The sequence below is a fragment of the Trachemys scripta genome, chromosome 3 (assembly GCF_013100865.1).
Source record: "Trachemys scripta elegans isolate TJP31775 chromosome 3, CAS_Tse_1.0, whole genome shotgun sequence".
In the NCBI taxonomy this organism is placed as follows: Eukaryota; Metazoa; Chordata; order Testudines; family Emydidae; genus Trachemys; species Trachemys scripta.
The window spans coordinates 25149633-25175394 of record NC_048300.1 but is presented as its reverse complement, the minus strand read 5'-3'; the positions used below and the strand labels follow the sequence as shown (position 1 = coordinate 25175394).

The 25762-nt window shown below is 47.4% G+C and overlaps 1 protein-coding gene across 2 annotated transcripts in view; it reads right to left on the bottom strand.

Moving 5' to 3' along the window:
* Positions 1-25762, bottom strand: part of CCDC88A (coiled-coil domain containing 88A) — a gene marked incomplete in the record, with an annotated part of 358950 nt that overhangs the window by 237888 nt on the left and 95300 nt on the right. For both annotated transcript variants that reach the window (XM_034764306.1, XM_034764307.1), the window contains 1 exon segment: positions 17026-17084. In XM_034764306.1, the coding sequence (XP_034620197.1) occupies positions 17026-17084 (59 nt within the window).

Below are 25762 nucleotides of genomic sequence, written 5' to 3'. Positions count from 1 at the left end.
GGGGTCCCACTAGGTCCATGGCTATTCGCTTGAAGGGGACCTCTATGATGGGAAGGGGTACTAAAGGTGCCCTCAAGGGGGACGGGGACTGTGCAGCTGACACTCCGGGCAGGAGGCAAAGTACCTCCGCACTTCTTCATGTATTCCGGGCCAGAAGAACCGTCGTAGGACTCGTGCCAGGGTCTTCTCTACCCCCAAATGCCCCCCAAAAAGGTGACTATGAGCAAGACTTAATACAGCGTTCTGGTGTTTTTGAGGTACTAGGATCTGCTGTACCTTGTGCCCCTGTACTGGTGCAACCCGGTATAAGAGACCCTTCTTCATTATGAAATAGGGACCTGGTCCCTGGGTTTTCCCTTCCACGGGGACCCCATCTATTTCAGTCACCTCCTTCCTAATGTTGTCATACCTTGGGTCTTCTGCCTGGTCCTGTCCAAAATTTCCTCTCCCGGGGTTAATGTGCCCAAGATCTAGGGGCTCGGTCTCTGTTACCTCTACTGGTTCAGAAGCTTTAGGGTGGGGGTCAGACTCAGGTGCTTCTCCCTCCTGCGGGGCCTCCTTTTCAGCTGCGCGGGTCGGCCTACCTACAAGAGCGACCCTCTGGCTTTGGGTCAGTATTCGGGTTCCCAAGGCTTTAGCTGCCCTTCTTTCCCTTTTTGTCTTTCTACCCTGTCTGGGAGTGGAGAACAAATCTGGGGATATTTCAGAGAAGATTGGGGGTTGACAGTCTGCTGTGGATGCCTCACAATTTTAGGGTCCCCATCTTTCTCCAATCCCCCTACTGGGAGTAAGTTTCCAAACCCTGGGAAGTCCCTCCCTATGAGCACCGGGTATGGGAGTTTAGGGACTACACCTGCTGCTACCTCAGTAGTGTTCCCTTGGATCTCGATTTTTACTGGGATGGTGGGGTAGTAACTAACTGTCCCATGGACACATGTTATCGCCTGCAGCACCTGACTACGCTTCACGAGCTTCCCTGAGATAAGCTTGATAGCACTCCCCGAATCAACCAGTGCCGTGGTCCCTACCCCATTTAGTTTCACTGGTCTGGTATACATATGTGGGGTTAGTGAGACCCCCCCCCACAAGGTGGATTAGGGAGCATGGATCTGCCCAGTTCCCCAGGTTATACTGCATAGGCTCTTCAGCATTGGGACACTGTGCAGCTATGTGTCCCCACTCCCTGCAAGCATAACATCTGTATGGAGCCATAGGCTTTCCCTGGTCTCTTGGTTTGGACAGTCTAACATCATGATCCTCTTCTCCCTCAGTGCTCTGTGTCTTTGTGGCCTCTGATGGGCCTTCAGCCTCTCTCTTTTTCCACCTGGGCCCTCCTGGTGGCCCAGTCACCCGAACTTTAGGACTTGGTGCTGCTAGTTTAACCCGGGGTGCCTCTTCCTTAACTGGTCGGGTCAGCTCCCTAGCTGTCCTTCACCTCTCTACCAGGGCGACAACCTCATCATAGGTGGAGGGTTTGTACTGGCTTACCCAGGCACGAAGGTCTGGTGGTAGTCCCCTCATGTATTGGTCGATGACCAGAACCGCTAGTATCTCTTCCGGACTCCAGAACTCCGTTTACAACCACTTTTATGCGAGATGGATGAGGTCATACAATTGGGACCGCGGGGTTTTGTCTTCCTGGTACCTCCAACCGTGATACTGCTGGGCCCGCACTGCTGTCGTTACCCCAGATCTGGCCAGGATCTCTGCTTTCAGCTGCGGGTAGTCTGCCGCAGCCTCTTCAGGCAGTTCATGGTAGGCCTTCTGGGCCTTCCCACACAGGAATGGAGCAAGGATGCCAGACTACTGATCTCGAGGCCAGGCCTCCCGTAGGGCTGTCCTCTCAAAGGCCAGAAGGTATGCCTCTACATCATCCTCCTGTGTCATTTTCTGCAGCAAATGGCTGGCCCGTATGATCCGCGTCCCATCATGGCCGCAATTCAGCTCTGTAAGCGACTTTACCTGGTTTACCAGTTCCCGCAACATAGTTCGGTCTTGAGCAGCCTGGTCCATCAGCAGGCGATTAGTCTCTTGCTGCAGCCGCACTGCCTCCTGTTGGGCAGCTGCCTGGACACGGGTAGCCTCCTGCTGGGCCACCATAGCTTGTATCAGTGCCCGCACTACGTCATCCATTGTGGTGAAAAAAATAAACACTCTCCTTTTTTTGTTTTGTTTTGTTATTTTTTGTTTTTTTAAATCACCCTCCTTCCTCCGCCGCGCTGTGCACCCCAAGATCCCACCCCTGACACCAGTGTGACAAAGTTACTCCTCTATCTTGGTGGGTCCTGCGCTTATTGGTGGATTTTCTTGCCTCAGAGATTCACCATGTGGATTGGGGAACAGCCCAGAGACCTTCCCCTCTGGAAGAACCCACAGTCCAGGTCACTTGGGAGGTTTGGAGGGAACCCAGGCCCGCCCTCTACTCCGGGTTCCAGCCCAGGGCCCTGTGGACTGAAGCTGTCAATAGTGCCTCCTGTAACAATTGCATGACAGCTACAACTCCCTGGGCTACTTCCCCATGGCCTCCTCCAAACACCTTCCTTATTCTCACCACAGGACCTTCCTCCTGGTGTCTGATAACACTTGTGCTCCTCAGTCCTCCAGCAGCACACCCTCCCCCTCTCACTCTCAGCTCCTTGCGCCTCTTGCTCCCAGCTCCTCACACTCGCACCGCAAACTGAAGTGAGCTTCTTTTAAAACCCAGGTGCCCTGATTAGCCTGCCTTAATTGATTCTAGCAGCTTCTTCTTAATTGGTTCCAGGTGTCCTAATTAGCCTGCCTGCCTTAACTGGTTCTAGCAGGTTCCTGATTACTCTAGTGCAGCCCCTGCTCTGGTCACTCAGAGAACAGAAAACTACTCATCCAGTGACCAGTATATCTGCCCTCTACCAGACTCCTGTACCCCACTGGTCTGGGTCTGTCACACTGGAGAAATGGTTGGAGCTGAGCAATCCGCAGTTCATGGGGCATTTAAGATTCCAGCATCCTGAACTTGCTCCCCATCAGCTACCCCAGTTTCTGGGACATGCAGCTGTGTGGAGGCAGATGCATCGGGGGAAGAGCCAGTCCATGTTATTACTGCAGGGGGATCAGTACAAGGTGGAAAGGGGTGGGTCAGCCCAGAGGGGAGGATGTAGAGGGAGAGGTTGTAGCTTTCGGGAGGTAGTCAGGAACGAGTCGGCAGCTATAGAGCAACAGATCCAGACACTGCAAGCTAAACTGACTACCCAGGATCTTACCAGATGACACCAGGGGACTGGGACTGCCTGAAATGTCAGGCACACAATTTTGCTTAGAGACAGGAATGTGTTCAGTGCCAGGATCCCTGGCCCCCCTGCAAACCAGCGGGAGGGACAGAGGTGGGTGCTGCAACTTAAGGGCACCCTGGGAGGTGTCCTATCCATGTTTTCAGTTTAGGACGGGATGCATCTGGTCGCCCCACGCTCCAGGGGGCAATCGAAGGGAGTCCCACGAGGGATTTTTTAATAGACACCGGGCAGCCGTCAGCTTAACCACATGGGGGCAAGGGAGGGCCTCAGAAGGAACTGAGACAATTGTAGGAGCAACGGGAGGGGAGACACAGTTAACCCTGAGGCGGGGACAGATCAAAGGAATCTGGGGGGAGGGGAGATTCTGTGGGGTTGTAATTATATGTTTAATCTGTTGTGGGCAGGAGATTTACATTTGTACTGGACTTAGCCAATTGGGTGTGTTTATTGGGGCAGACGCAGGACAGTCAGGGCTATACCATTCCTATGGGGATAGTCACTATGACCATTAAAGCGGCACATGCCCTCCCACCACCCTCGGCAGGGTGGGGAACACATTCCTGTGTGGGCTAAGGATAACCTGGATTGTGGTAGGGGCAGCATGAAAGTACTGCTAGAGGGAGGGGACCCTCCCGCACAGAAACAATATCCTATTCCTCGGGAGGCACTGGCACAGGTGGGGGCAACTACTGGGGAATTGGAACAGAGGGGATTGATTAGAGCGGTTGCATCCCCTTGTAATGCTGCTGTGTGGCCAGTGAGAAAGCCAAACAGTACGTGGCGCCTTACTGTGAATTACAGGGCTCTAAATGCTCTGGCCAATTCACCAGCCTCAGTAGTGGTAGCGTACCCTGAAATGCTAGCCCATATTGGACCCCAATTCTGAATTTTCACTGTTTTGGACATAGGGAAAGACTACAAATTGAATACACAGGACCCCTACCACCAGTTCACAGAAAAAACTGATTCATGTTGATGGTAGTGGATGCTTTCAGCAGGTGGGTGGAAGCTTTCCCCACAAAGTATCAAACTGCCCGGATAACTGCTGAAATACTGGTAAACAAGGTATTCACTCGCTGGGGGGTCCCAAAGGTGATTGACTCAGACCAAGGAGCTGCTTTCTGGTCAGATTTGTTAGGGAAGCTCTCAGCCCTCACTGGAATCATTTTCCATATTGCTTATCACTCACAGGCTGCGGGGAAGGTGGAACACATGAACCGCACCATTAAAAGTGAGCTAAGAAAGGGAGTGGAAATGGGAGGAAAAACTGGTCACAGTTACTGCCCTTTGTCTTAATGAGAATAAGGGCCTGAGAATCAAAGGGCACAGGATTTTCTCCATATGAGGCTCTCATGGGAAGTACCTGGGGAAGTCACTACACACGGCTTAACACAAGAATGGATTTTAACTCTAATCAAACATGTAGAACGGGTACAGCAGGTGGTGGCCTGGTGAGACAAGCAAGGAGCAGCAAGAGTCAAAGCATGGTATGACCTGCCCAGGGAGTGTGATCTACCCATGGCGGGAGATCTAGTGACGTACAAAATTTCAGGTCAACACCATCCATTCCCAGCTCCTAAACAGAAGGGCCCCTATCTTGTTCTTGACCAATTAGGGCCCAGTCTGCTATTATTGGGTACAGAGAATGAAGGACAGGAGCAGGTTCACTGCACACAAATAAAAAGGTACAAACGGGACTGAGAAAGAGGATGTGTAAATTTTGCTGTGTGTGTATTACAGGGTAATTCAAAAAGGAGAAAAGGATGAAAATTCCCAGGCCCTGGATGGAACAATTACTAGTGCTAATCACAATTATCACATTTACAAATTCTATTCAGATCCCACAATGTGAAGTGTCAAAAGGAGGCAACACATGCAGCCTGTGGTAATACAGCTAATGAAGACTATGAGAATCTCACCATAGAAAGATGTACCACTAATACTCCAAGAGGAATTTTTGGAGTGTCAGTATATGGTTTATGGAGTAGATGGGGGAATCCCAACCTGGTGGAGAATATCAAATTTATCAGGAAATATTGCATGGTACTCCCTAGGTGCTGCCACAATTAACGATATTGGAAAACAGAGTTACGCAGCTATGTGGTTTGTTACAGAGGATCCAAAGAATATAACCCTCTGGTTTCCTGGAGCAAATGAACCCTCTTGGAAAAATAGGGTGCCACATTTAGGGTGTGATGTTACCATATGTAACCACAATGGTACTTCCATGGAAGATAATCCCCAAAGGTGTGATTGTTATGTACATATTACACTGGGTGTAAAATCCCTTTGGACACTGGGTGTATGATGAGTTAACCATTTTACAGAATGTAACCCTACAAGTGATATGGATGGCAAGTTGAAGAATCCAAATTTAAAGTGGCCACAGCCTGGAGCCGAGAATATTCCCCGATGAGCAAATGTATGGGAGCCATTGTGGGAGCGGATGCAGCCAGCACTTTTAACGTGTAACTCTATTACATGGGTGGTACACCCCAAGGAATGGTGGGTGGACCAAATTCATTCTAATTGTAGTATGTACATAAAAGGATTGAAACAACAATTCAATTGGTGGGTGAGGGGACATACCTGGAATCGTCATCGGAAAAAGGGATTGTGGGCAGCAGGGAATACTATGCTGGGTACATGGAATCTGGGGGACGAGTGGGTAACCAAACAATTAGTAATCCAAAATGTGAAATTTCAACAACAAATTAATGCATTAATGGCACAGGAACTATCAGCAGTTGCCACAGGGTGGAGGACAGCAGTAAACTTGCGGTTAACTCATTGGGCAGGGGACCTGGTGACATTATGGCTTCAGAAGATTAACATGGGGAGAAGTGTGTGTAGGTATTCAAAATGCTCAGTTAATAATGTTAATGGATATTATGAAAGATGTTTGGTCAGAACAATGGCCCTCAGTATTAAATTGGGAGGCTAGCCCATATTTATCCACAATTGCAAAAACATACCCTTCTATCTGGAAAATAACATCCCAGACCTATGGGGAGAGTTCTTGTGTAATTGTTACTATGATACCGTGAGAAGTAAATGCAAATAAGGTGGTCCCCTTGAACCCTATGGAAGAGCAGGATCAATGGCCTATTGCAAAGGGGGGGCATTTAGGAGTAATGTATATGGGGTACAATGTATTCTGTTGGGAATATATGCAATCCTGCAATATAACACTAGGAGGCAAAATCCTTCCCGTATATGACCAAATTATGAACTTTTATATACTGCCACCTGGACTATGGTGCACCAATGGATCAGTGGACTTAATCGTTGTAAACAATCGAACCAGCATCTACTACCGCATGCCGTACCAAGTAGTTGAATTGGTTTGGACAATACCAAATTTCACTGTGGATATTCAATGGACACACAATATGGACAAGAGTATACAAAGATTACAAGAGCAACTTGCTGCAAGTGCCAACAGTTGGACACACTTACAACACACACACCAGGATGGTGCTGACAAAATTTTAACCCTATCAAAGGAGGTGAAGCAGCGTTTTTTGTGGTGGCCGGGATATTGGACCATAATGCAGTAGTCAGGACTCTCGGTGTTGCTATGGATTATCATAACAGCTGGTGTATTGTTAACTGTATTTGTGTTACGTTGCATACAGAAACAATCAAGGGGGGCACAACACCCTAGAGAACAGCCACTAATTATAACCCATAAGTAATGTAGTAAGCCCTCCCCTTCCCCCCAGTGTACTAGACAACCCAGACCCAACCTTCTTGAGCCCACTATAATGGGAAGTCTGGAACACTAATTGGAATAGTGACCTAAGCCCAGAAGTAAGCGGGGGAGTGGGATACTGGGAGGAAACACAAGGAGGAGAGTACAAGACGGGAAGCCTCCTGATTCATATTGAGAAAGTAGGGCAATCGGCTAGTTATCTTAGATGCATGTACACAAATGCAAGAAGCTTGGGAAACAAGCAGGAAGAATTGGAAGTCCTGGCACAATCAAGGAACTGTTCAGGAAGGACAAGTATGGGAGGAAAGGTAGAGGATTGCATTGTATGTAAGAGTGCGATACGATGGCTCAGAGCTCCAGTTTGAAACTGAAGAAAAGCCTGTTAAGAGTCTTTGGTTTAAATGTAGAGGCAACAGCAACAAGGGTGACGTTGTGGTGGGTGTGTGCTATAGACCACCAGATCAGAAGGATGAGGTAGACGAGGCTTTCTTCGGACAACTAACTGAAGTTTCCAGATCACAGGCCCTGGTTCTAATGGGGAACTTCAATCAACCTGACATCTGCTGGGGGAGCAATACAGAAATGCACAGACAATCCAGCAAGTTTTTGGAGAGTGTTGGGGACAACTTCCTGGTACAAGTGCTGGAGGAACTGACTAGGAGCCGTGCTCTTCTTGACCTGCTGATTACAAACAGGGAAGAATTGGTAGGGGAAGTAGAAGTGGGTGGCAACCTAGGCAGCAGTGACCATGGGATGGTTGAGTTCAGGATCCTGACAAAAGGAAGAAAGGAGAGTAGCAAAATACAGACCTTGAACTTCAGAAAAGCAGACTGACTCCCTTAGGGAACTGATGGGCAGGATCCTCTGGGAGGCTAATCTGAGGGGGTAAGGAGTCCAGGAGAGTTGGCTGTATTTTAAAGAAGCCTTATTGAGGGCGCAGGAACAAACCATCCCGAAGTGCAGAAAGAATAGCAAATATGGCAGGCGACCAGCTTGGCTTAACAGTGAAATCTTCTGTGAGCTTAAACTCAAAAAAGAAGCTTACAAGAAGTGGCAATTTGGACCGATGACTAGAGATCTGATCTGATCTTATGCGCTGTCCTCGACTGCACCTTCAAAAGGCCAGTTTAGGGCCAGAGGGTGGTTTGGGCTGGGCTTGATTAGCGAAGGGGTGTTGCCTTCTCCTGCTGCTCCGGTTCCTCCTCCGAGAATTGTCCTGGCAGTTCTGCTGCTGGAACCTTTGAGGAGGTTGTGGGTGGAAGTATCTCTGCTGTGTGGTGGGGGTATGTAAGCCCAAGGATCTGAGGGTAGCTCGGGAATCTTTTACGCTGTGGACCCGTTTGTCCATCTTCTCTGAAAACAGAGTCTCACCTTCAAACGGGAGGTCCTGAATTGTTTTTTGGACCTCGTAGGGCAACCCTGAGACTTGCAACCAGGCCCACCGCTGCATAGCCACCCCTGTCACCATCACTCTTGTGACAGCGTCTGCAGCGTCTAAAGCTGCCTGCAATGAAGCCCAGGAGACCAATTTCCCTTCTTCCACCAAGGCGGTGAACTCTGACCGAGAGTCCGAAGAGACAAGCTCCATGAACTTCGCCATTGCTGCACAGGTGTTATAAGAGTACCTGCTCACAATGGCCTTTTGGTTAGCAATATGGAATTGCAAACCACCAGTGGAGTAGACCTTTCTACCCACGAGGTCTAGGCGTTTAGCATCCCTATTCTTTGGAGAAGGACCCTGGAAACCCTATCTCTCCCGCTGGTTAGCCGCATCGACCGCTAGCGAATCCGGAGGCGGGTAGGAGTACAGATGTTCAAAGCCTCTGGAGGGCACGAAATAGCACCGCTCATTACGTTTGGCAGTGGGTGGCAGGGATGCTGGCATCTGCCACAGGGTCTTAGTTGCGTCCACAACCGTCTTTATGAAGGCCAACGCTACCCGTGAAGGTCCCAAGGGTGCTAGGATGTCCACCATGGGATCTGTGTCCTTTACCACCTCCTCGGCCTTGATGCCCAGACCTTGGGCAGTCCTACAGAGCAACTACTGTAGGACTCGGTTATCCTCAAATGCAGGAGCTATGGCCGTCCCTGCCAACATTTCGTCCAGTGATGAGGAGGAGGAATCGTGTCGATAATGGAAGCTCCCTACCGTCTGCTCCAGAAGGGTCACGTAACTCCCAGGACAGCATTGGCGGAAGTGGTGCCGATGACAGTGCCGGGGCCATAGGCATCGTAGCAGGCGTCAATATCGGCATCAGTCTCACCGGAGGAAGCTGCGTCGGCACGCTCACATGAGCTGCCAGGGTCGAGGGGCCCAATGCCAACATCAGTACCAGGGCGATAGGTGCCTGCATCGAGGTCGACATCAACAACGATGCAGGCATGGGAGACAGGTGCATTGACGCCGTGAAGGCCGGTGCCGAAATTGGAGCTGAGCAAGGTGCCAGAGTCGACGACGGGGCCAGAGGCAAAGATGTTGGGACCGTAGGCACCAGGAGCAGATGCACAGCGGAAAGTGGTACGAAAGTGGTGGAGGCCACTGAAGATACCGCTGAGCGTGGGCCCTGGGTTCCTCCCTGACCCTGGTGATAAGCCAGGGGGTCCAGAAGGGCCACTGAGGTGGATTCTGCCACTGCAAAGGCCACGCCTGATGTTCCCTTCTGTCTCTGCCCGACCTTGCTCTACGGCTTCTGCTCCTACTTGAGCGACAGGAGTCGGGCAATGACTCAGAGGTCTCAGACACTGAAGATCACGGAGGGGCCGATCCTTGATGACTTGAATGTCAAGAGCTCGGGGAGAGGGAAAGCTCTCTGTCGGAGCGGTTAAGCACCAATGGACAAGGAGAAGGGGAGCACCTCCACATCATAGCCAGCTTCCCTTTAGAGTGCACCAGAGGATGTGGCTCCATCGGCACTGAGGGTTCTTCCCTGGCAGGTGAGAACGATGCCGTCAGGTGGAGGTCGTCTCGAGCAGCCTGGTACGCTTCCAGCGTGGACGGGAGCTGCAGCTGCTGCGTAGACACCGGTGATTGAGGTGGGGCCGGACTCAACTGCTGCACTTGGGCAGGAGTCGACACGGCCCCGGAAGGAGATGCCGAGGAGTGGCCCGCCTGGGGTCGCACATCTCGAGGCTTAGACGGAGGAGAACAGTCGTCCGGCTTTTTCTTCTTTTGAGGCACCAGCGAGTGGGAGCAGTGCCTACTGTCAGACGGGCCCCATGAGAAGCCGTGGCAGTGCCGAGCGTCCCTGGAGGAGTCCTCCCTCGGTGCCGAACTCACCGACAGCGCCAAGGCACTCTATGTTGAGGACGCCGACGTAGGGGTCGGGTCACTTGAGCCTGGGTCGCAGTGGGGGCGTAAGGCTGTCTCCATGAAGATCACCTTCAGCCGCTGTTTCCTTTCTTTAAGTGTTCTCGGGCAGAACTCGCGGCAGATCTTACAATGATCTTTCTGAGGGTTCTCCCCCAGGCATCGAAGACATGACGAGTGCAGGTCACTTTTTGGAATGCACTTGGCGCAGGCCATGCAGTTCTTGAAGCTTGGGGACCACAACATGCCACGGCGCTCGTGCCAGACTGTGGGGGGAACCCCCAACAACACTATACTAAACTATTAACTCAAACACTACGAATAACATACTAACTATATACAACGGAATAGAGAAGAAACTTGCTGAGCAAGAGCAAGTTCCAGCCACCGTCACTGGCGGTAAAAAGGAACTGAAGGGGTGGCAGGTTGGCAGGGCTATATATATTAGGTGCCATGAGGGCACGACTCCAGGGGGCACCCAGGCCAACCCGATGGAAGCTGCTAAGGGAAACATCTTCCGGCCAATGTACATGTGCGCGTGCACACACCTGATTGGAATCAACATGAACAAGCACTCGAAGAAGAAACACTATTTCACTAGGAGGGTGGTGAAGCACTGGAATGGGTTACCTAAGGAGATGGTAGAATCTCCATCCTTAGAGGTTTTTAAGTCCCGGCTTGACAAAGCCTTGGCTGGGATGATTTAGTTGGTGTTGGTCCTGCTGTGAGCAGGGGATTGGACTAGATGACCTCCTGAGGTCTCTTTCAATCCTAATATTCTATGATATGTGGTATGCCTGAATGAGAGAAGGTGAAGGGCACGGTACTACAGAAGGGGCAGTAGGACAGATGGAATATCCACACCTTCCACCTTGATGCCTGGCCCTAGCAGGAAGTGTATCGCCATATGTCCTATGCTTTTCCAGGGATACCTGGGCAGGAAGATCCCAAAAGGAAAAAAAAAGGGAGGGGGGGATGGTGGAGTGTTAGGATATAGACAGACAGTTAATTATCTGGTACAAATATCGTAGTATCAAGGTGAATCTGAGATAGTCATTTTCAGATTAGGAGACCTGGATCATATGATGATGATCAGTAATACAGATAATTAACTGTCAGTTTAGGCCTATATTTTAAGAATTTAGGTATATGTTTATCATTTAGTTAGTTATAGAGGTATAAAAGAAAGAATCAAAATCACTGTCTGCCTGTGTAAGGGCCTTCTCTCACTGTGACAGTCTGAGGCCCTGTTCTTAAACTAAGGCCTTTGCCTAAGTAGTGGGAGCTGCCATAAGCTGGAAATCATAGGGTCACATCCTCACACATTGCCTTATTTCAGTATGACTGGTTTGAAATCTGGGACTGTTAGAAAGCTGATCTGATCTATCACCTCCAGATAAAGGGAAGAGCCTAGAAGATGTAAAAGGAAATTTAGTTCGATAGTTTTCTGTTTGGTAAGAACTCACTTATCAATAGACATAGTTGGGAAACCCTTATGTCTTTATAGCTGTAGTTGTCAAATCCTCACTTCTGTATTGTTTTGTCATTATAGTTCCCACTTTGCTATTGTTTATTTGCATGGTCTCTGTCTGGTTCTGTGATTGTTTCTGTCTGCTGTATAATTCATTTTGCTGGGTGTAAACTAAGTAAGGTGGTGGGATATAATTGGTTAGCTAATCATGTTACAATATGTTAGGATTGGTTAGGTAAATTTCAGTAAAATGATTGGTTAAGGTATAGCTGAGAATATTACTATATAAATTAGGGGCAAATAGGAAGTACGTTGGGATTCGAAAATAAGGAAAAAGGAACTTGGATTTAAGCTTGCTGCAAGTTCACCCCAATAAACATCAAATTGTTTACACCTTCGGACTTCGGGTATTGTTGCTCTCTGTTCACTCGAGAAGGACCAGGGAAGTGGGAGGGTGAAGGAATAAGCCCTCTAACATGGTATTTTTCAATTCACCTCAAACAAGTACTGTACTGCAATCTCTTTATCATGAACGTACACCTTACAAATGTAGAATGTTTTTGTTACATAACTGCACTCAAAAACAACACAGTGTAAAACTTTAGAGCCTACAAGTCCACTCGGTCCTACTTCTTGTTCAGCCAACCGTTAAGACAAACAAGTTTCTTTACATTTATGGGAGATAATGCTTCCCGCTTCTTATTTACAATCTCACCTGAAAGTGAGAACAGGGGTTAGCATGGCACTTTTGTAGCAAGCATTACAAGGTATTTACATGCCAGATATGCTAAACATTTGTATGCCCCTTCATGCTTCAGCCACCATTCCGGAGGACATGCTTCCATTCTGATGATGCTCTTTAAAAAAAATCATTTGTTAATTACATTTATGACTGAATTCCTGGGGGTGGGGGGAATTGTATGCCTCCTGCTCTGTTTTACTTGAATTCTGCCATATATTTCATGTTATAGCAGTCTTGGATGATGACTCAACACATGTTGTGTCTGCAGAAAAGGATCTGGGGATTATAGTGGACAAGAAGTGGGATATGAGTCAACAGTGTGCCCTTGTTGCCAAGAAGGCTAACGGCATATTGGGCTGCTTTAGTAGGAGCACTGCCAGCAGATTGAGGGAAGTGATTATTGCCCTCTATTCGGCACTGGTGAGGCCACATCTGGAGTATTGCATCCAGTTTTGGGGCCTCACACTACAGAAAGGATGTTTATAAATTGGAGAGAGTCCAGCGGAAAGCAACGAAAATGATTAGGGGACTGGGGCACATGACTTATGAGAAGAGGCTAAGAGAAATGGGCTTATTTAGTCTGCAAAAGAGAAGAATGAGGGGGGATTTGATAGTAGCCTTCAACTATTGGAAGGGGGTTCCAAAGAGGATGAAGCTAAGCTGTTCTCAGTGGTGGCAGATGACAGAACAAGGAGCAATGGTCTCAAGTTGCAATGGGGGAGGTCTAGGTTGGATATTAGGAAAAACTATTTCAATAGGAGGGTGGTGAAGCACTGGAATGGGTTACCTAGGGAGAGGTTTTTAAGGCCCAGGTTGACAAAACCCTGGCTGGGATGATTTAGTTGGGGTTGGTCCTGCTTTGAGCAGGGGGTTGGACTAGATGACCTCCTTAGGTCTCTTCCAACCCTAATCTTCTATGATTCTATGTTGTTCATTTTAAGAACACTTTCACTGCAGATATAACAAATTGCAAAGAAGATACCAACATGAGATTTCTAAGGATAGGTACAGCTGTCGACTCAAGGTTTAAGAATCTGATGTGCCTTCCAAAATCTGAGAGGGATGAGGTGTGCTGCATGCTTTCAGAAGTTTTAAAAGAGCAACAATCCAATGCAGAAATTACAGAACCCGAACCACCAAAAAAGAAAATCAATCTTCTGCTGGTGGCATCTGACTCAGATGATGAAAATGAACATGCATTGGTCTGCACTGTTTTGAATCATTATCGAGCAGAACCTGTCATCAACATAGACATATGTCCTCTGGAATGGTGGTTGAAGCATGAAGGGACATATGAATCTTTAGTATCTGGCATGTAAATATCTTGCAATGCTGGCTACAACAGTGCCATGAGAACGACTGTTCTCACTTTCAGGTGACACTATAAACAAGAAGCGGATGGCATTATCGCCTGCAAATGTAAACAAACTTGTTTCTCTGAGTGATTGGCTGAACAAGAAGTAGGACTGAGTAGACTTGTAGGCTTTAAAGATTTATATTTTTTTATTTTTGAAAGCAGGTTTTTTGTACATAATTCTACATTTGTAAGTTCAACTTTCATGATAAAGAGATTGCATTACAGTAGTTGTAAAGGGGAAATTGAAAAGTACTATTTCTTTTGTTTTTTTAAAGTTCAAATATTTGTAATCAAAAATAAATATAAAGTGAGCACTGTCCATTTTGTATTCTGTGTTGCAATTGAAATCAATATATTTGAAAATGTAGAAAACATTCAAAAATATTTCAATAAATGGTATTCTATTACTGTTTCACAGTATGATCAATTGCACCATTAATCACAATTCATTTTTTTAATCGCTTGATATCCCTAATAAAAATGTATTACAGATCATCATCATATGATCCATGTCTCCTAAACTGAAAATGACTATCTCAGATTCACCTTGATACTACGATATTTGTACCAGATAATTAAATGATATTAATTTAGTTCAGCTTTACCTTTACAGTTCATGTCAGACTTTCAAACCCTAGCCTTTATTTATGCAGGTACAAATAATTACAGTAACTCCACACTTAAATTCATCCCGGTTAATGTCGTTTCGTTGTTATGTTGCTGATCAATTAGAGAACATGCTTGTTTAAAGTTGTGCAATGTTCCCTTATAATGCTGTTTGGCAGCCGCCTGCTTTGTCCACTGCTTGCAGAAAGAGCAGCCCGTTGGAGCTAGCTGGTGGGGGCTTGGAACCAGAATGGACCAGCAGCGCCCCCCCCCATATCAGCTCCCTGGCTCCCCTAAGTTCCCTGTGCGGCAGCTGCCCAGCAGGCTATCAATTGCCGGGTAGTTCAGCTGTCCCTCCCCCCACTGCCAAGTGCTGCTCCTGTCCTCTGCCTTGGAGCTGCTCCAGGGAGACTCCTGCTTGCTGGGGGTGGGGAGAGGAGGGATAATGTCAGGATGTCCCCTTGCCCCACTCCTGCTCCCGCTCCCCCATCTCCACGGGGATGGGGGGGAAGGGGACAGGACGGGCTCAGAATGGAGGGAGCTTGCTGGCAGCAGCTGCTGTCTCAAATTTCTGATCTACTTAGAAAGGCAGTGTAGTTAGAATAGGGTCAGCATACTTAAAGGGGCAATGCGTGTCTCTCTCTCTCTCTCTCACACACACACACACACACACACACACACACACACACAGTGTGTCTCTGTCTCTCTCTGCCATGTTGTCTCCCTTCCCTCCATTCCTGCTGCCTTATAGAGTGTGAGGCTACATTAACAACAATGTGTTAACCCTTGAGGGCTCAGCCAAGTGCTAGTTCATCATTTAGCAGTAAGGCATTCCCTGGGAAATATCCCACCCTGACTTCACCACCTCAACCAAGCTTCACAATCATCATTGCTGTGTACAGTATTAAATTGTTTGTTTAAAACTTATACTGTGTGTGTGTATGTGTATCTATATATAAAAAAAAAAAGTCTTTTGTCTGGCGAAAAAATTGTCCCTGGAACCTAACCCTCCATTTACATTAATTCTTATGGGGAAATTGGATTCGCTTAACATTGTTTCACTTAAAGTAGCATTTTTCAGGAACATAACTACAACGTTAAGCAAGGAGTTACTGTATGAGCACAATTTAGCACATGCATCAAAGATAATTGACAATTTTAAGGCCCCAATCCTGATTTGTGGTTTACAATGCCAAAACAGATGCCTAGTTAGAGCCAGGGTGAAAAGCTGGGCCTTATTTCATAGTGATCAAAACAAACATCAAGTGACTGTTATCTTATGAAAATGTGTTATTCCATTACTATTATATCTTAAATGTACAACAGAATTTCACCTACATCTTATTTTGCTCATTATTTTATACTTTGCCAGTCAATGTCCTGTCATATCCACACCAGTTGGGTAAACCCAGACCTTACCTGTAATTCTAATGTGCACATTAAAGGTCAGTTTCATTTCTATTATTTATTTAAGGCCACCACTCTGAATGCCTTATTCCTATTGCTGAGCAATTACTCATGTAAGTACTCCCATTGAAGTCAATTAGACAAATTCATGGAGAATAGGTCTATCAGTGGTTATTAGCCAGGATGGGAAGGGATCATGTCCCTAGTCTCGATTTGCCAGAAGCTGGGAATGATGATTAACTGTTCTGTTCATTCCCACTGAAGCAGATGGACCTTTGATCTGACCCAGTATGGTCGTTCTTATGTTCTAATGGGATTACTTGTGTAAGTAAATATTTATCAATAGGATTAAAGGGTTCATAATTTGGCCCTAAGATTGTTAGAGATACACACTTTCTATGATTTGCATTAAAATTTTGATTATAGGGAATGCATAAGGGAGTTCAGTTATTTAGTTTGAACTGAACTAAAATCAAGCACACAAATAGGCAGCCTAGATGCAAATATTTTCTTTTAAAAGGTTTCAGAGTAGCAGCCGTGTTAGTCTGTATCCGCAAAAAGAACAGGAGTACTTGTGGCACCTTAGAGACTAACAAATTTATTAGAGCATAAGCTTTCGTGGGCAAGTACTCCTGTTCTTTTTTCTTTTAAAAGAATACTTTACAACGCTTTTTCTTCTAAAGTAAAATTATTCTTTGGTAGTTTGAACCACCCTCTTAAACCGATTTTATGAAATTGGGAAATATAATGCACTTTTTACTTTAGAACACCAAGAAAACTAAATAAAACAAATTAACATTAATAAAACAACGAGAAATGCTAAAAATTAAGGTTGCTCCAACAATATTAACTCATTCATGCTGTTTGTGTGTCATATTAAGCATTCCAATTTGTCTTACTAAATGTAAACCATAATACATTAAGACAAAGATACTTTGTTATTTATTTATACCATAAAATATACAGAATTTGCAATGTCACCACCCTAATATTGTTAAAGCAACCTTAAAACAGTTGGAATTTCCTGATTTGAGTTAATGCTGTATTAAAAAACAAATTGAGGGGAGAGGATATGTTTGCATCAGGAAACAACCATTAAAAATGTGTAATATAATAAAATAGCATGTAAAGAAACATATTTAAAAACTTACCTGAACTGCGCAGCCAAGTAAGAGTAAAAGTAGTTTTTTAATTTCTTCAGTTCCTGGCTCTAAAATAAAATAAATTATTGTGGGTGCAAGTAACTGTTCAGATATGATGTCAAATCTGATCTTTCTTTATGAAAAGCTCTTTTACTGAATTGCACATTTTATTTATCACCGTTATTTTTATACAATTGAACATTTTGGCTTAGTTCAGAACAACAACAAATATTATTATGTATGTGAATGTGAATGTATGTCAAAGCTTTCAGCTCCTTGTTCCTTTGTCTTTTAAAAAAGTAACTTTCAGCACACACACACACACACACACACACACACACACACACTTTATTACTCACAAGTAGTTTAAAAAATAAGAGGAGGTTACTTACTGTAACTGGAGGTCCTTTGAGATGTGAGGTCCTTTGAGATCTGTGGTCCCTATTTGGATTCCAGACATGTCTGCAAACGCATACCACGTGCCAGAACTGTTTGTAGTAGTGTCCGTTGATCCGCACGTGCATCGGCCACATCGACGTAGTGTGTCCGAGGCTTTAAGAGGCTGTGCGGGTCAACACCATTACAGGTCCCTTTTACCAGCACGCAATGAAGCCCGCAGAAGAGGGGATGGAAGGCGGGTATTGGAATCCAAATAGGGACAGACCACACATCTTGAAGAACCTTCAATTACAATAAGTAACCTCCTCTTCTTCAAGTGATGGTCCCTATATGGATTCCAGACATGGGTGAGTAGCGAACAGTGTTCAGCATGGAGATGGATGGAAGGACTCACAAGAAGTTAGTCTGTAGGATGCCACAGCCGACTGCTGCATCCATCACCGCTGCCGCAGTGATGGCATAGCGAGTGGTAAAAGCATGGACAGAGGCCCATGTGTCCGCTTTACAAATGTCCTGCCATGGCATGTCCACGAGGAAGGCAGACGTGGCAGAACGCACCCGCGTGGAGTAGGCCATTGACTCCTGGAGGCAGAGGAACGTGAGAGAGGGTACTGGGAGGAGAGGGCATGGCCCCAGCAGTGTTCTGTGATGGTGAGGAAGAGCCTGGGCGGACACAGAAGATGTGGGTCCGCTGGAGATAAAAGGCCAGTGCCTGACGGACATTGAGAGAATGCAGCGTTTTCACTCTCGGGGAGATGTGTGGTTTGGGGTAGAAGATCGGAAGGTGGATGCACTGGTTGAAGTAGAACGGAGAGGCCACCTTGCGGAGAAATTTGGGGTGCAGGCACAGGGAGACTGTCTTTTGGAAGACAGTAAAGGGTGGGTCGGCCATCATGGCCTCCAGCTAGCTAACCTATCTTGCCAAGGTGATGGCCACTAAGAAGATCACCTTCATAGAGAGGTGGGCAAGAGAGCAAGTTGCAAGAGGTTCAAAGGGCAGCTTAGTGAGGGCAGAGAGGATGAGATTCAGGTCCAAAAAGTGGGTAGAATTCCACACCGACGGGAAGGCATTGAGTATGCCATGCAGGAAGATGGTGGTGGTTGGGTGAGTGAAGACCAAGGAGCTGTCCGTGGGGGAGGACAGAGGCACTCAGCACCACCAGGCGGACACAGACGGCAGAGGGGGCATGGCCCAACATCTTAAGGTGGAGAAGGTACTCCAGGAGGATGGGAATGGAGACGTAGTCCAGAAGGTAGTGGTGGCAGTGCACCCAGGCGGTGAAATGTCGCCATTTTGCTTGGTAGCAGGCTCTGGTAGACTGCTGTCTGCTGTGTGTGAGGATGTTGTGCATGGGTATGGAACATGCTCTGCCTACACACGAACCCCATCCAAATACCAAGCCATAAGAAGGAGCAGCTTTGGGTTGAAGTGCCACAGGCAACCTTACACCTGTGTGAAGAGATCCAGGAGGAGGGGAAGGCAGATCGGGGTGCGAGCAGAAAGGTGGAAGAGATCAGTGAAACAATACTGGCGAGGCCAGGAGGGGGCTATCAGAATGACCATCATGCGGTCCTGCCACACCTTGCGGGAGCAGGAGAATGGGCAGGAAGGCATAGCCTAATTTGGTGGTTCAGGGCAGGAGAAGGGCATCACCCCGTGAGCCCAGCCCAAGGGTTCCTCTGGAGCAGAAGAGGAGAAGTTTGTGGTTTGCAGCAGTCACAAAGACGTCCCAGTGCAGCATGCCCCACTGGCAAGAGACTGAGCGAAGTGTGAGGTCATGGAGCTCCCACAAGTGATTCGCACAGAAGGACCTGCTGAGTGTGTCCACCAGAGAGTTGCTAGTGCCTAGGAGATGCATGGCGTGGAGGGTGAACCCATGCCTGAGGCACCAGTTCTAGAGGAGTATGGCCTCTGCACAGAGGGAGGAGGACCAGGCACTTCCCTGCTTGTTAATATACACAACTGCTGTCTTGTTGTCGGACAGCAGCTGAATGTACCGGGATCTGATGAGGGGAAGGAACACCCAACAGGAAAGGCGGGCAGCCCACAATTCCAGCATGTTGATGTACATCCACACCTCTTGCAGAATCCAGTGGCCCTGTGCCATATGGCCCTCCAAATGATGTCTCACCCAGCGAGGGAGGCATCCATGGTAAGTGTGGTGTGGGCAGTGGGAGGAGCGAACAGAGTGCTGGCCAAGACTTCGGATGGGTTGGTCCACCATGTGAGGGAAGCCAGGATGGAGGAACGGGGGTGGAAAGCAAAACCAGATTGCCCAAGTGGTCCAACTGCAGCCTGCAGATCGACCGGAGCCACAGTTGTAGGCAGCGCACATGCAGGTGTTATGGCGATGCAGGCCACCATGTGGCCCAGGAGGGAAAGGCACTGGCAGATACGCATATGCTGTTTGAGAGTAGCTGCGCTATGAAAAAGGTGAGGGTAGCAAAACGGTCTGTCGGGAGGAAGGCTCGGCCCACAAGAAAATACAGACATGCCCTGATAAACATGAGCATACGGGTGGGGACGAGAACTGACTTGACCTTGCTGATACAGATGCCCAGGCCGGCAAAGAGAGCACGGAGGGTCTGGATAGTGGAGAGGAGATGGGTGCATGACGGCACAACAAGGAGCCAATCGTCCAGGAAACACGGAGTGGCCAAAACAACGCATGTGGGCTGCGATGACTCATAGACTCATAGACTCTAAGGTCAGAAGGGACCATTATGATCATCTAGTCTGACCTCCTGCACAACGCAGGTCACAGAATCTCACCCACCCACTTCTGTAATAAACCCCTAACCTATGCCTGAGCTACTGAAGTCCTCAAATCATGGTTTAAAGACCTCAAGGTGCAGAGAATCCTCCAGCAAGTGACCCGTGCCCCACGCTGCAGAGGAAGACGAAAAACCTCCAGGGCCTCTGCCAATCTGCCCTGGAGGAAAATTCCTTCCTGACCCCAAATATGGTGATCAGTTAAACCCTGAGTATGTGGGCAAGACTCACCAGCCAGCACCCAGGAAAGACTTCTCTGTAGTAAATCAGATCCCACCCCATCTAATGTAGCAGTTGTTGCTTTGTGTGAGACTACTACAGCGGTGGGGTTCCTAGAATCAGATACTCACCCCTTACAAGCCAGGAGCTAGTGACCCTGACCGATTCCACTGTCTTTACATGGGATGGGAAAAGAGAGCTCCCATTCTCTGGGGATTGTGTCTGAACCTGGATTCTGGGGCTTGGAGCAGGCAGTGCTGGTCTGTGCCCTCTGCCTCCACTCCCTTGCCATCCCCCAGGCAGTGTGAACTCTCATTCAGTATAAATTGAATAGCTGGATTTCTTTTGAGCTGGGATCCCAGCTCTTCCTTCAGGAAACACTCCGCAGCCCCACTGCATTTATATCAGCAAGGATGCTTGATAGTGCCAAACCCCCTCCTACAAACTGAGTACCATTAAGTTTTGAAAGGCTTGTGCTGTACAAATGAAGGCTTCTGAATGAAGGTTGTCCTAGGTCTGTTCAAGGAAGAAAGGAATCCAACCAGTCCCAGTAAGGCTCAAACCTGACTGAAGTTTAGAGTCACAAGCTCCATACTTCTTCTCTTTGGTGCTAAATGATGGCTCCACTGGAAATGCAGGTGTGCCCTAGCACTGCAGCCTTCCAGAGCACGGCAAAGAAAGTTCCTGATTGTAAATTTAAATCAAGTCAGCTACCAGAGTGGTGCAAAGACTATCCAAGAAAGTGAATAGGCATCCAGATCAAAGCAGTATCCAAGTATATATACCATCTATCCCTGCAATAGTGCTGAGAGGGCCCTACATCCATAGGTAGAAGGGAATGGAGAATACAGTCTCTCTTTTAGTGAGTGTGTGTGTGTGTTTTTCCTTTGGGTCTGAGCACCCTAGGCTGTGTGCAGAGCTGCTTCTGCATTGACTTTCATGACAGCAAAGATCTTTTCAAACACCCAGGGAGCAGTGGTAATACCAAAGGGAAGGACCCAAACCTGGTAACGAGAATGTCCCACTGTGAAACTGAGCTGGGTGGATGTCAACATGGAAATAGGCATCCTTCATATCGAGAGCCATGAACCAGGCTCGAGGAGAGAGGGATGGGCGAATGAGAGGAAGCGTGACCGTGTTCAGCAACTGGAGGTCCAGAAGTGGACGACAGCCACCTCCCTTCTTCAGCACAAGGAAATAGGGGGAATAGAACCCACAGCTACAGTAATGGCGAAGAACTAATTCTATGGTGCCCTTCTGGAGGAGGGTGTGGTGAGAAGGATTCCTCTGGCCACCAAGGGGTGGACGACGAGGGAAAACCAGAGGAACTCTATCAAGTACCCCGATGGATGATGTCCATCACCCATCAATAGGTGGTAATCTTGCCCCAGTTGTGGGCGAGCCGGGCAAGATGGCCCACAAAGACAATCTGGGTCACTGTGGGAGAGGTAGGAGGAGGTTTGCAGGTCTCAAGGGAAGAGTCAAAAGAGCTGTTTGGACAGACTGTGTGAGGGAGCCGAGTCAGCAGAAGTGGCAGAGGCGAAATAGCAGGGTCATTGGATGTGCGGACCATGGTGAGATGGCTCCCAGGGACATTGAAAGTAGGGCTAGTAGGTGGCACGGAAACAATCTTTGTTGCCTGTGGGTCATGGCCGGGGTAAATACCAAGCGACCGCAAAGTGGCATGGGAATCCTTGAAAGAGTGGAGGAATTTGTCTGTCTTGTCGCTAAGGAGTTTTTGGTTGTCAAAGGGAAGGTCCTCAAGATTGGTCTGGAGCTACGTAGGGAAGCTAGAGAATTGGAGCTAGGAATCCTGGTGGAGCATGACACCGGTCACTAGAGTGTGGGACGCAGTGTCAGCGGCGTCAACTGCAGCTTAGAAAGCCACCTTGGCAACCAGGTCACCCTCATCCAGCAACATCTGGAAATCTTGCCATTTCTCCGCCAGGAGGAAAGCCTGAAACTCCACCAGCTTCAGATAAGGAAAGGAAATTGTATTTTGCCAAAAGGCCTAGTAAGTGGCAATGCAGAACTGGAGGCCCACAGAGGAATAAACTTTGCACCCCAGAAGGTCCAATTTCTTCGCCACTCTGCCCCTCCTCATTCCCCTGAAAGCCTGCTCCCGGCCAAGCCAGAAGCTGGAGCAGGACCGGAGAGTTCGGGCTCCTCCACCGCCAGGGATAGGGGGACCCGACAGCAGCCCCTGACCCATTCCCCACCCAGGACAGGTGAAGGGTCCAGGGCTCCCCACAGCTGCCAGTATGTCTCTTATGCCGATCCAGCTCCAGCTGGAGAGCGAGGCTTTGAAGCCGGGCTATGGTTAGAGCAGCCCAGGCAGCAGTGGGGAGCCACAGACCCACCACCTGCCTTGGGTGGGGGGTCCCAAGGGAGGGGACACGATCTGGGGGCTGCTCTTGGGCCCCCCACTCTGGGCAGATGGAGAGTCCGCAGCTCCCCACAGCTGCCTGGGCTCCAGCTACCGGCTCTGCCCCTTCCCCCCCCCAGTTCCGCCGCCCGTGGGGTGGGGGGGTGGCCTTGAGGTGTTGCTGGCGGGAGCATTCAGTCGCTGCATGGATCACAAGTGAATTGGGTGGTGGATGGGGTAAACAGGAAGTCTGTACCCTTAAATCAGATGAAGTAGCGGGCATTCAGCGCACTTCGTAGTAGGGGCACTGGAAGCTGGGGTGTGCCAGACCACTTGGGCCAGTTGGAGGATGGCCTTGTGGATAGGGAGGACAGTCCAGGAGGGTCCCAGCAGTTGCAGAACATCCCGGAACTGGTTTTGCGCATCCTGGACCTCCACCAGGAGACTGAGAGCCTCAACCACTCACCAAAGCAGGTCATGCTATTGGCTATGGTTGTCTGGAGGGTAGAGGGAAGGTGAAATAAATGCATTGTTTGAGGACTATGAGGCCCCAATGGGGACCGTCAGTGCCAGTGGAATGGAAACTTCCTGCAGTTCTTCATAAATGGAAGAGGGTGCAGTGTGGTGGCAGTCGCAGCATCCCGCAGTCCTGTTAGAGGCTGAAGCAGGCCAATAGGCTCAAGCATATGCGTTGCTGGGCCTCAGTGGCCCCCGGGGATAGCAGAAGGTCTATATGTGGGCAGATAGGGGGGCTGTTGCCAAGGATCCAGGCTATAAGTGAGCAGGTGAGAATGAGGGTCTGGCTCAGAAACCCTCTCACACTCTGAGGACGGGTCCAGCAGAAGCGGGGCCATCAGTACTGGCTGTGTTGTTGGTGCAAAGCGAGACAGTGCAGGGCACTGCTCAGGGAGGAGTAGGAGAGGTTTATTTGCCAGAGATTGAAGCCTAAGGCATCCATGGAACCAGGGGGAGCCAGCATACATAAATGCAACTCCTGGAGTCCCTGTCAGACTAGTAAGGCCCATAAGAGTGGAGTGAGGTGAAAGATACCTCCCTGCTGTGTTCAGAAAAGGAAAAAGAAAATGTGTACTTTTCCACTAAAGGGAAAACTACTTACACTGGTGACACAGAAGGACACTTAGATCTATTGCTGGCTGCTGTCCTCAATCCTCAAATTGTCCAGACCAGGGCAACATATGCTCTCCCATCCTATTTACATTTACAGTTACTACTTGTAAGCATTCTAGCCAAAGTTTTCAAATTTGGGTGTCTAAATCTAGACACCTTAAGTCTCTATTTACACACTTAAATAAGTGATCTCATTTTGAAGTGTGCTACTCAAGCATATTTCACACTACAGTAAACGGAAACTGTGGGTTTTCAGACCCACACCTCTGAAAATCAGACCACTTATTTGGGTACCCAAGTTTGATATTTATTGTATGTTCAAAAGGTCAAAATAAGTCAATGCAATTCCTGTGGAGTGAACTGAGACTGTCCCACGGTTTTTCTATTTAACTAATCCTGCCAGGAGGACAGTCAATCTGCAAATAATCATACAGCAATCTCATTCTATTACATTTTCCCCTCATATATTAAGACAACATTTTCATGGGTATATTGGGATGCTTTAGCTTTCATACTTTTGTATTTTGAAATGCTAGGCTGTCATGCGCAAACATGTTTTTTTACAATATGTTTAATATAAATGCTGGCTATTATCCCCTCATGCACATCTTGCAGGGAGAGATTTTAGTTTTTCCCTAAAATACCTCATTGAGTGCACATAATTTTCAATGGGTCCAACTCAAGACAGGATTTTAGTGTTCTACCATTAGAAATATGCCATTATAATAAGAAAGTAACAGAGGAACACAAATTTGCCATGCTGAATCATGCCAGTGGTCCATCTAGTCTAATATCCTATCTTCCAATAGCAGTCTGTACCAGATGCTTCAAAGAAAGGTGTATAAATTCAATACACTGTTATTGGAGAACGTGTCCCCCAGGGAAAGTTTCCTCTTAAAACCCAAAAGTTAGGGACTGGTATGGCCTGAAGCATGAGGGTTAATACTCTTTCCAAAACTCTTGTTTAATCTTTGAATCCAAATAAGCACCCAGTTCTTTTTTGACATCTGATAAGTTCCTGGCATCAGTGATGGTGGCAATAAGTTACGTAACACAGGCAGTGCATTAGGTGAAAAAATATTTGTTGATCAATTCTGATTTTGTCACTTTCAAATTTCATTAAATGTCCCCTTGTTCTTTCATTATGAAATAGGGTGAACAGAAGACCCTGCTTTACCTCTTCTATATCATCCATTATTATATGTATTTTTATAATGCTCATCTTATTCCTTTCCTCACTGAGGTAAACAATCTCAATCTTTTCAATCACTGTCCATGAGAATTTTTCCATGCTTCTTATTCTCACTGCCTGTCTCTGAACCACCTCTATTTCCGCTATATAATTTTTGAGAACTGAACATAGGCCTCCAAGTGAGGGCATACCACTGATTTATATTATGGCATTGTAATACTTCCCAAATTATTTTCCACCTTTTTTCTTATGTATCCTAACATTGTTTTTGCTGCTTCTTTTTTTTTTTTTTTTTTTTTTTTTTTTAAATCACTGCTGCACATAGAGCAGAGCTCTTCATGGAATTTTCCCAGTGATGGCCAAGCCTTTTACCTGAGTTGATAGTTAAATTAGGACCATGTAAGGTATATGAGTAGCTCAAATTACTCACTGTAATGTACATTTCACATGGTATTTGTGAACACTGAATTTCATCTCCCATCAGGTTGTCCATACACTTAGCCTAATTAGGTGTGTCTGAAGTTCCTCTCAGTTTTCTCCCATCTTGAGAAACCTAAATAATTTATTGTCATCTTCAAATTTTGCTACCTCACTGCTCATCCCTTTTCCAGATAATAAATATATTAAAGTACAATGGACCTGGTATTTAATCTTGTGATACCATACTGTC